General features: G+C 36.8%; 1 protein-coding gene across 1 annotated transcript; it reads left to right on the forward strand.

The window, feature by feature from the left end:
• The first annotated feature begins 6,211 nt into the window (after positions 1–6,211).
• LOC104231753 (protein NRT1/ PTR FAMILY 5.10-like) lies at positions 6,212–10,233 on the forward strand. Its single transcript, XM_009784806.2, has 4 exons — positions 6,212–6,583; positions 7,420–7,637; positions 8,646–9,187; positions 9,396–10,233. Exons 1-4 carry the CDS (start codon positions 6,403–6,405, stop codon positions 10,219–10,221), a joined length of 1,767 nt encoding a protein of 588 aa, XP_009783108.1. The 5' UTR covers positions 6,212–6,402; the 3' UTR covers positions 10,222–10,233.
• Positions 10,234–11,691: the final 1,458 nt, after the last annotated feature.

The following is an 11,691-nucleotide window of genomic DNA, read 5'->3' on the forward strand; positions in this document are numbered from 1 at the left end:
CAACCCGATCGTGATGGCGCCTCTCGTGGGGACAAGGCCAGCCAACAACAAAACAATACATCTCTTTATAATTACTTAGCAGGAATAAGTCTAATTCGCAGATAATATAATCACAAGTGCGAAGTAAACATGATAGAATAATGGAAACCATCCCGACTCAGCCCGAAATCGGGGTGTCACAAGCCACGAGCATCTAAAGATCTAAATACTAATACAAGACCAGCAATATACAGAATGGAATTTAGAATCAATGAAGAATTACAGTGTCGTGAACGCTGACAGTCACCTTGCTCAGCTACAATAGTATACCTTCAGTCCGCTAATAACCCGCTACCGGGTGAACAGTACCTGCAACTGCACGCGAGGTGCAGGGAGTAAAGTGAGTACTTCCAACTCAGTGGTAATAAGAGTAAATAATAACTGAGCGATAAGAAATCACGTAAGAACACTTCATCATGCTATCTAAGACGGTACAACCCTTTTTGAAAATAGTAATTCCATGAAAATCCTTTATAAAATATCTGACTCAGTTTTAAACCTCTTTTGAAAATAATCTTTTTAACAGTTGCAAAATAATTCCAGCCATCAGTGTCACTATGCACAGAAACCCGCCCCTCGGGCAATATCTTCGTTCCTGGTCAGCCACTCGGGCCCCAACACTCAAGGATCAGATAGCACCAGCAAAAGCAGATAAATATCTCCAGAAATATCACAACAACAAATAATGAACAAATGCATGAATGCAATGCAATGCATATGATGGTACATTCCAGTACCCACTGCGGCGTGCAGCCCGAGCCATCCATATTTATTTATCGTCGACGGCGCTCACTGGGGGTGTGTACAGACTCCGGAGGGGCTCCTACAGCCCAAGCGCAATATCTTGGTCAGTCATTGTTACCTGACCGGTCAGCCATTGTTACCTGACCAATTTATATCATACAGTGCCATTGTTACCACTGTTCAAGTATATCATCCAGTGTCATTGTTACCACTATTTCAAGTATATCACACAGTGTCATTGTTACCACTGTTTCAAGTATATCACACAGTGTCATTGTTACCACTGTTTCAAGTATATCACACAGTGTCATTGTTACCACTGTTTCAAGTATATCACACAGTGTCATTGTTACCACTGTTTCAAGTATATCACACAGTGTCATTGTTACCATTGTTTCAAGTATATCACACAGTGTCATTGTTACCACTATTTCAAGTCACTTTATAATCAGTCCAGAAAATAATATAATAAGCCCCTTGGGCATTTACAAAATCGAAGTTTCCAACCCGAAATGCATTTAAAATATCATTTAAGTTTTCAAAACTTAGAAATACGACTGGGTTTGCAAAACAGCATTTAAAACCTTGGACTGAAGTTAGATGATATGCAAATCATGCTAAGCAGTAATATCAATCCTCGAAGGATTTTACAAGTCGGCACAAGGCCCCAAACATGGCAATCAGCCCAAATTATGATGATAACAAGTAATTTCAGTCAAATACGCAGTAAAATCAACAACCGGGACGAACCAAGTCACAATCCCCAACGGTGCTCTACCTCACGCTCATATTCGGTGTGCAAGTCACCTCAATACAACACTATGATGTGCAAATCCGGGGTTTCAAACCCTCAAGATATCATTTACAAGTATTACTCACCTCTAGCTCGCTATGCCCTTGCCTCTCAAATTGGCCTCCTCGTGTGACGAATCTGCCAAAAATACACAAACATCGATGAAGTTCGATTTCTAAAAGACGGAGTTTTAACCCTACATATCTGAAATTCGCCCCTTAATGATACTATAATGATCCCATACAGTTATGTAACTTCAATCTACAATACCACACTCAATAGGGCCAATATTAGTACTAGATCCCATAAATTATGCCATTTAGGCATATTATCAAACATCTTGTAAGCATAAATATTTACACCTCTTAACTATAGCATTGGTTCCTCCAACTATCACCATCAACCAACAATTCATCCCACTATTATTCTTTAATAATTTATACTCCTAACATCACATGTGTGATCAACCATTCACCCCAAACCAACAAAAATTCCATCCAATAAACACCTTTAAATCCCTACCATGTTCATGTATTTAAATTGGGAATTTATGGCTTCCAACCACCATACAATAAGTTGTAATACTTGATTCATACTCATATTCCCATAATATATCCATATATGTGAGTCTAAGGTGTAGGATTTACCTTTTGGAAGAAATCTTGCAAAACCCTTCTTTGAGTTCTTGAAGGAATTTCTTGAAAATCTAAGGATTTTCAAGATCAATCCATGTTAATATAAGTGTTTAGGAGTAGTAATCAACTCAAAGTACTCCAAAAATCTTACCTTGGATCATAGAAATGAAAATTTGGACGAAATCCCCTTGAGAGAGCAAGCCCTTGCTCCAAAAATGGCTTGGGAACTCTCTATTCCCGGTCTTGGGGTATTTAGGGGCCTGCTACTAGCGCGGCCGCGCATCTGGGCGCGCTAGTTTGCCCAGTGTTCTGTCTTGGGCGCGCATCTGGGCGCGCTAGTGACACATGCCCAGTAAAATGGTCATAACTTTCTGTATACACCTCCAAATGACGAACGGTTTGTTGAGTTAGAAACTAGACTCAAAGGGCTTTAATTTGATAGGTTGTGGGTCACACAACTACTTGTATAACGGGAGATATGATCGTCCAAAGTGAGGTCTTACGTGCACTCATTTACAACTTTCGTCTATTATGAAATATTTCCAACTTCAAAAGTTTCCATTAGCCATCCGAAATCACTCTGAAGCCCCCGGGACCTCAATCAAACACGCCAACATATCCCATACATTATTCAAACGTGTTCCAATCAACAAAACACCTAAAACAACATCAAAACCATCAATTCACATCGAATTCAAGCCTAAGGTTTTTCCAAAAACTTTCGAAACACGCATTGGATCAAAAACTCAACCAAACCACCTCCGAATGAAATAAAATTTTGCACACACATCCCAAATCACATAACGAAGCTACAGCAACTCTCGGAATTCCATTCCGACTCCCGGATCAAAATTTCACCTATCAACCAGAAATCGCCAAAATACTAACTTCACCAAAATAGGCTAACTTCTTCACCGGACCTCCAAAATTACTTTCGATTGCGCTCCTAAGCCTTAAATCATCACCCGGAGCTAACCGAATCATCGGAATTCAATTCCGAGCCCTCTAACTCACAAGTCAATATCCGGTTGACTTTTCCAACTTAAGCCTTCTTAAAAGAGACTAAGTGTCTCATTTCTTATCAAAATCATTCCAAATCAATTCTAACGCACCCCATACTGGTAATGAAACATAAGAAAGCATAAAATGGGAAGAACGGGGTAGTAACTCATGAGACGACGGGTCGGGTCGTCACAATAAATCTCCGAACTCATAACTTTGGAACTTGTAAAATTTGAACCTTTAAACCGATAAATAAAATAAAACTAAAAAATATATTTAAAAAATATTTTTTCTGGGGGGTTAGAATCATGTTCATCTTACATAAAAAAGGCCTTTTACCTTAATATGTGTAACTTAAAAAATATTTTGCGGGTGGAGGTGGGATGATTGGGGTGGGTGGTGCAGAAAAACGAAAAAATAGAAATTTAAAATTGCAAAAAAAAATAAGGTAAAAAAGTAATTTTCTTGTGGGAGGGGTAGTAGGGTCGGGGTGGGGTGGGTTGGAGGGGTAGTAGGGTGGGTGGTAATGGAGAAACTGAAATTTGAAAAAAAAAACTTTTTTGGAGAGAGGGGATGTGGTGGGTTGGTGAGGGTGGGGAAGGTTGAGAAGAAGTTTTTGGAAAATGTTTTTCATTCTCTTGATAACAAAAATATTTTCCTCCAATTGGAGGAAAATGAATTCATAAGGAAAATGTTTTCCAAAACATTTAAGCCAACCAAACATGGGAAAATTGGAAAATATTTTCCGGAAAATGTTTTCCTTCATACTAAACACACCCATTATGTATAAAAGACTAAAACAGTAAGAAAATCTTCAGTTGCGAGCTTCTGAAGAAGTTTGGATCTAGATTAAGTTATTTTATCAGGTAAACCGATAATAGTTGATAACCGATTAACCGATAATCGATAACCAATTTTTTATCGGTTCGCTTATCGGTTTTGCATACTTATAAACCGATAACCGATATGTCGAACCGATAATATTCACAATCGAACCGAACCGACCGATGCCACACCTACTTGAAGTTGCGTGAATGAAAAATAGAGAAAAATATTTGAATTTCTCTTCTTTACAAAGAAATATTGTTCATATTAAAAGACGAAAAGAGATTTGATGAATTTATATATAATTGTAATTCTTCTAACTCTTATAAGAGTTGAGAAGAATCAAGCCTCACACGTTTGACTTTGGATTTTGTCTTTGTTTGGGTCAAATTTATTTGTTAATATAAAGATTATATTAATATTTTTAATCCAAATAAATTGTTTCGGTAACGATAATTTAGTTCTCCCTCTCGTTTTATTTTCTCGTTATTTGTTCAGACATTTTATGGAATAACCGTTACATGAAATAGTCACTTTGGAGTGGTAGCCTAACATGAAAGGTTGCACCTCTTCGTTTGGATCCCACTTTTTGGCTATATTTACGTGTTATAGCACTCTTTTTCCTTCTTGCATTGTTTTCTAATAAAGAAAAAGTAAGTGTGATTTACTGTTGCCTTATTGAGTGTGTTGAACACTTGTGTTTGAAGTACCGCTACATTAATGAGGTTAATCGGTTCTATCGTATTAGAAAATAATTCTAAATATGGCGTATTAGGAGGAGATTAAGTTCCTTAAGGACACACTGTGAATCTAGTGGGCTCGGATTTATTCCTACTTCTTCTACATTTATGTTTCTATGTTTGTTTACAGGTTGCGATTTTTTTTTAAATATAGATTTTTAACAGTATGCTCAGAGATGCGAGCTAGATAATTAGTTACGTATTCGGACGAACCCAATAATCTTGCTTAGATCCAATATTTGTATTAAATTATTTATTAAATATGTATAAATCTATTACGGACTCAATAACTAAGGCTTCATTTGTTTGCACATAATTGAGGTCTGAGTCTTTAATCATTCAGATCTTAGACGTTAAGTGTGTTTATTTTTAAAGTCTGAATTTAATCATTCAGATTTTAATCATTAAGTGTGTTTATTTTTTTTACTTTAAAACCACTTAATGAGTCTGGATAAGTCTATATGATCAAGATCTATAACAAATATTTAATTTCATTAAGATGCTACCATCCATATTCATTACTAACTGCTGCCACCGCCTACCATTATCAATTACCACTATCACCATCTTTAACCTTAGCCGTCACCACCATCATTCTCAACTACAAACACACACTCACCCACCTCAACTACCACCACCAACCACCCCATCACCATCAACCATGGAAGGCACCACCCACCATTATAAACTACCACCACCCACAATCACCTTACTCAATCACAGCCACAACAACTATCACTATCCACCATTATTAACTATTACTACCCACCGCCATCATCCTCAACCATAATCAGAGGCGGAGTCAGAATTTGAAGTTTATGGGTTCTGAATTACCCTAGAACCCATAGCTCGTCTTTGTTACTGGGTTCACAATTAAATATTTATACATATTAAATGAATTTCTTAATAAAAATATAGTGTTTAAGAAAAAGTGATTGGGTTCGGTCGAACCCACACCTAGTAAGCTTGCTCCGCCACTGACCATAATCCCTATCACTACCAATCACCACTAGCTACTACCAGAACCACCACCATCAACCAAAATCACCACTAACCACCATCTCTAGTCGACACTCACAAATAACTCTGTTAGCCATCATCACCACCAACTACCATATATATATATATATATATATATATATAGAGTATTTTATTTGATTTTATGTTTATTAAATTTTATATAAAGATAAATTCTATATATTCAGATGTTTAATAAACAAACAACCTTTAACATTTAGTATTCAGATCTTAAAATATTTGTATATTCATATTCAAATGTCTTAATCTTAATACATATTTTGATATTCAAATATGATATTTTAATTTAAAAAAAATAAATAAGGCCTAAGACTACTTATGAGTTCAACGGCAACTTATAAACTTTAAATTGTGACACATCTCTCATCTCCACCTCCACCAAGCCACTTGCCAAACGTTGAAAGTGTCTCACACAGTTGCGTGTGTTATAAAACTAAAAATTTTCTGCCTTCAACGTGCGAGTGATGCCACTAACAAGTTACAACATATACGTATATATTTAGCAAACGCCGTCAATATAGCTTTGTCAACTGCATTCAATTGTTGGCGTGCAGTTTGAGCAGTGTAGGTTCTTCTGCTACTGAAAATGGATATTTCCTCATCACCACCAATTGTAGGAGGAGAAGAAGAAGAAGAAGCTATGCTATTGCTGGAGACTGAAACTCCAACTCATTCTAACGACATCGTTCCAGATTCCGTTGACTACTACGGCCGTCCGGTCCACCGATCAAATTCCGGTCGATGGCGATCCGCTTCTCTCATCATATGTAAGTCACATTAATTGATATGCTTTTCCCTTTTGAGTATTCCGTTATTCTTTTCATTTGACATGACCCTGCTTATTATTACTCCATTTCAATTTAGATGACACATTTCGTTTATCGAGAGTAAATTTGACTAAATTTTGAAGCTAAATTAGATTAGTTCAATTCAATGTTTTAAAATTAAAATTTAGATATTCAAAAACTATACGAAAAGTCGAAAAGTACTATAAGTTGCAATTTTTCTCATGTAAATATGATAAAATATACATTATGGTCAAACTTCACGCGGTTTGACTCTCGATAAGGGAAATGTAGGGAGTAATATTTTGTACACTACTTCTTTCGCTACAAATATTTCTATTAGATTTTTAAAAATTATTTCTTCAACTCTTCTTTTAAAAAGTTAAAAAGTGGAATTAACTGTGTTAGTGAAGTCAGCAATTTGTCCTAGTTAGCTTAACTGGAAAAGTTTCTCAGATTGGCTGTTTGATATTGACAGCAGCAAGTGAATTGATTTGGCGTTTTTTCTTAGATTTAATTACACTAAACACCTCTATAATATGACTCAGCTTTGGATACCCCTTTATTTTAGAATTAAAATACTTACACACCCTCTACACTATGAAAATCCTTTAATCTGAGTGTTGTTCTAGAATTCTGCTGTCTCCAATTTGAATTTAGCACTAATTAATCTGAAAAAATGAATTCAAACTTAGTGCACGTCGCAATATGTAGACAAGTCTGAAACATTTGCTGGTTTTGATCTTCATAATATGAACTCCATCTTTCATTTTAGGCAGAGAGTGCTAATTACTATTACTATTATTGTTCTATGGCAGGTGTGGAAATAGCGGAGAGGTTTGCATATTATGGCATAAATTCTAACCTAATTAATTACCTGACTGGGCCACTGGGCCAGTCTACTGCAGCAGCTGCGGAGAATGTGAATGCGTGGTCCGGAACAGCGTCGCTCACTCCCCTTTTGGGTGCTTTGGTGGCTGACTCCTTCCTCGGTCGTTATCGCACAATTGTGTTTGCTTCTCTGTTTTACATTCTGGTAAATGTTAATCTCTTATTTTTCAAAGTTCTTCGCGTTAGGCACTGAGAAATGGTCCACAAGACCTCAAATCAATATACTTGTATAGGTACTCGGGGATACCAAAAAAGGTAATATCATTGAGGGATATTGTTCTCTGTGGTCCTTTAATTGATTGCGATGGATTCAATGCTCTAATAACCTTTATCCTATTCTGTTCAAAGTTTTGGTCTTTTGAATTTGAAATGGTGTTGAAAAGCATGATGTGAGTTCACGATATGAGAATTTTGTAGATCGGACATGGATTGTACAAAACTGCCTAAGATCAAGAATTCTCATTGCCTATTTGAATGTTCTTTGAGTTTCCAGCTTGTACATAATAGAATACAATAGATTGTACCTTACAGAATTATGAACCTTACTCTATCATTGGAATATGCCCCATTCATATAGCCCATCTTTTGGATTTTTTTCTGTTTATATTTTTCTATGATTTAAATTTCTGAACCTCGATTTAATATGTCATAAGATTTTGAACTGTTTTTGTGGAGGAAAAGCTAGTTTAGGAGCAATACTACCCCCTTTAGCATAGGCGGATTTAGGACCCACCACCCGCTTCCTCAAGGTTTTCTAAAGTTGAAATTTTAACCTTCAAATGTGTAAGAGTTATAGTTGTCTCAAGGGCATGGGTCTAGTAGTAAAAGTGCAACACGTGTTGTGTATGTTAGGGGCACATCATGGGTTTGAACCGTGGCACAGACAAAAGCTTGATATTTATGTAGAGAAGGATAGAGGACCGAGCCCATTATCCACGTGTTTCGAATTGTGCGCCACTAGCCCTCGGGGATTTCTTGGTTATCAAAAAATATTTAAGGATTTTAGTAATACTTTTTCATATATATTATGTTGGATAAGGTTGAGAGTTTGTAAGGATGGCCTACTAGAATGTCTTTTGAATTCAGTTAGACCAATATTCCATCTAGAAATGGCAATCACTTCTACTTGTGCTTTTGATTCGCATGATAACAGGGACTTGGACTATTGACGCTTTCGGCTGTCTTCCCCTTCTTCAGCTCTTCTAACTGCCAAACTACTGATAATGCTGATGCATGTTCTCCTCCCCGATTCCAAGTTGTATTATTCTTTTTCTCTTTGTATCTGGTCGCAATAGCTCAGGGAGGACACAAGCCTTGTGTTCAGGCTTTTGGAGCTGACCAATTTGATCCACTAGATCCCATAGAATGCAAAGCCAGAAGCTCATTTTTCAACTGGTGGTACTTTGGCATGAGTGGAGGTAATATTGTGACCGTCTCGGTTCTGAACTACGTTCAGGACAACTTTAATTGGGGTCTTGGGTTTGGAATTCCTTGCGTTGTCATGTGCCTTGCACTTGTCATTTTTTGGCTTGGTACATTAACTTATCGGTTTAGCAGCAGATGTGATAAAATAAGCCCATTTGTGAGAATTGGCATGGTTTTCAACAAAACAGTGAGGAATTGGCGTGCGACATCTGTAGCGACATCAATAGAAGAAACAAGAATGCAGTGTCATCAAGATTCTCAGCAACTCAAGTAAGCATTGTCAGTTATGAAATTTTATTGACGTGTCTTGTTGAATAGTTAGGTAAGTGGTTAGTTTTATCCAGAAAAGCAAATGGTGTGATATAAATGTTGTTCTTTCTATCTTAACCAGAATACTAGACTATCTTCTGCCATAAAAATTAGACTTGGAAACAGAATTATACTGGATTATACTTCACAGAATGTTGTCTGTTTATAGGTTTCTGAACAAAGCTTTGCTTGCACCAGATGATCATTCGGCTGAAGATGGCCAAATTTCCAAAATCAATGATGTTGAAGAAGAAAAGGGACTTCTCAGGCTGGTTCCTATATGGGCGTCATGTTTGATATATGCGATCATATTTGCTCAAGCATTCACCTTATTTACAAAGCAAGCAGTCACAATGGACAGATCAATAACACCATCATTCAAGATACCATCTGCTGCCCTTCAGTCCTTTATCAACGTTTCTATTGTCATTTTCATTCCAATTTACGAGCAGATCCTAGTACCTATTGCGAGAACGATTACTGGAACTCCATCTGGTATCACAAAACTCCAAAGAGTCGGAACTGGGATCTTTTTGTCTGTTCTTACTATGGCAATTGCAGCACTGGTAGAGAAGAAGCGCCTCGAAATTGCACGAGAATATGGATCGGCTGATGTACCAAATGCAACAGTTCCAATGACTATCTGGTGGTTAGTTCCGCAATATCTTTTAATTGGAATTTCTGATGCATTCACTATGGTTGGTCTGCAAGAATTCTTCTATGATCAAGTGCCTAGAGAATTCAGAAGCATAGGTCTCTCTCTTTACCTTAGTATTTTTGGTGTGGGGAGCTTTCTAAGTAGCTTCCTCATTTTTGTCATTGAGAAAACAACAGGTGGTAAAGGCAGAGATGGTTGGATTTCAGACAACTTGAACAAAGGACATCTAGATTACTTTTATTGGCTACTTTGTGGACTAAGTGCTCTTGGATTTATGACATATTTGTATTTTACACGGCGTTATGTTTACGCTCATTATTATGGAAAGGTCATCTGAAATTGTTTAAAATTGAGGTTTTTATGATGTTCTTTGAATTTACCAATGAAAAAATAAAACATAAGTCTTGACAAGCATATAATGCTCATGAACATTGGTTGCACTCGTGAGGTCAAATAAGCTAATACGATTTCCATATGGAGTACGTGTTCGGGATAAGCATTTTTTTTTTTGGGTATAACCATTTGGTCTCCAGAATTCATTGGCCCGACTAATTCAAATTTGCGCGGATGAATGACAGAAATAGGACACTTTGGTACCACTATTGATTTTTTGACCCGCTTGCCCCATGGGCAACACTTCAAGTTTAACAAGTGTTACCTCTTGCTTGCCCCATAGACAACACATTTGACTTTGGACTTTAAAGGTTTGTCCATGGGGCAACCAATGAGTCAAAAGGTCAAGAGTGACTATTTTCAACAATCATTAGGTGTAATTTCCTGAACTCGCAGTGTGTAGGGCTCATTCAAAGGGGAAACACTCTCTACCAATAGTTTCTCCTTTCCTATCTACATAAGCAAATTTTGTTATCATAATCATCCACTTTATGATTGAACTCGCAGCTTGAAAGAAGATGCTTTTCCAATCATATAATGAAGATAATAGAACTACTCGCCTACACAAGGAAAGAAAGGAAAATCGTCAAGTTAGAATTAGGTCGAGGAGCGAAGCTGTCCTATCACAAAGATATAGGAATAAGAAACTTCACTTACAACGAGAACAAATACCGTCCTGATTGAGATAAGCATTCAAATATCAATGCCATAGACATCAAGTCTGATTTCTACACTGTTTTCCTTTTTCATTGAACAAGAAGCATCAGTTGAATTGAAAATGAAACTGCTCCCAATTTTTAGTTCTCATCGCTCAATAATTTTTTGAAAAGAAATTGTTCAATTATGTATCATCAGCAATGAAAAGTAAACAAGCAGTACTATGCTTGACAAGAGCATTAAAGAGAAGTACAATTTTATCAGAGAACTGAATAAACGTAAGAGAACCGATGATCTGCAGCAACAGTCTCCAATGTAAAGACTTCTCTTTAGCTTCTAGTTTTCATGTATAAATCATACACCTCGGGCCTCTTCTCCCTGAAAGGCAGCACATATTTCTCCAGAAACTTGGATTCAGGACACATGACAACAGTGTAAAGACTTAGCTTCCCTTTTACCAGCTGGTTTTCTTTGAGAAATTTCAAGATTTCATTCCGTGGCATGACCCTCTTCTCCATGCTCAACTTTAAGAGTGTTGGACGAAAAGCCAGATAACTAGGTTCATACCCCAGTTCGTTCATGAAAAACTTTAATGTACTTCTTATCTTAGCCTCTGATGAAGTCAAACAGTAAGGAAGCTTTCGTACCATTGCCCATATTGTTAGAATATACTATAAGCCATGCGTATTGTTATAGTATTCTTTATGAACAATTATTTATTTACTTGTTTAAATTCAATAAAGTTTCATTTTAAATA

This window comes from Nicotiana sylvestris, chromosome 3 (assembly GCF_000393655.2).
Source record: "Nicotiana sylvestris chromosome 3, ASM39365v2, whole genome shotgun sequence".
Taxonomy (NCBI): Eukaryota; Viridiplantae; Streptophyta; class Magnoliopsida; order Solanales; family Solanaceae; genus Nicotiana; species Nicotiana sylvestris.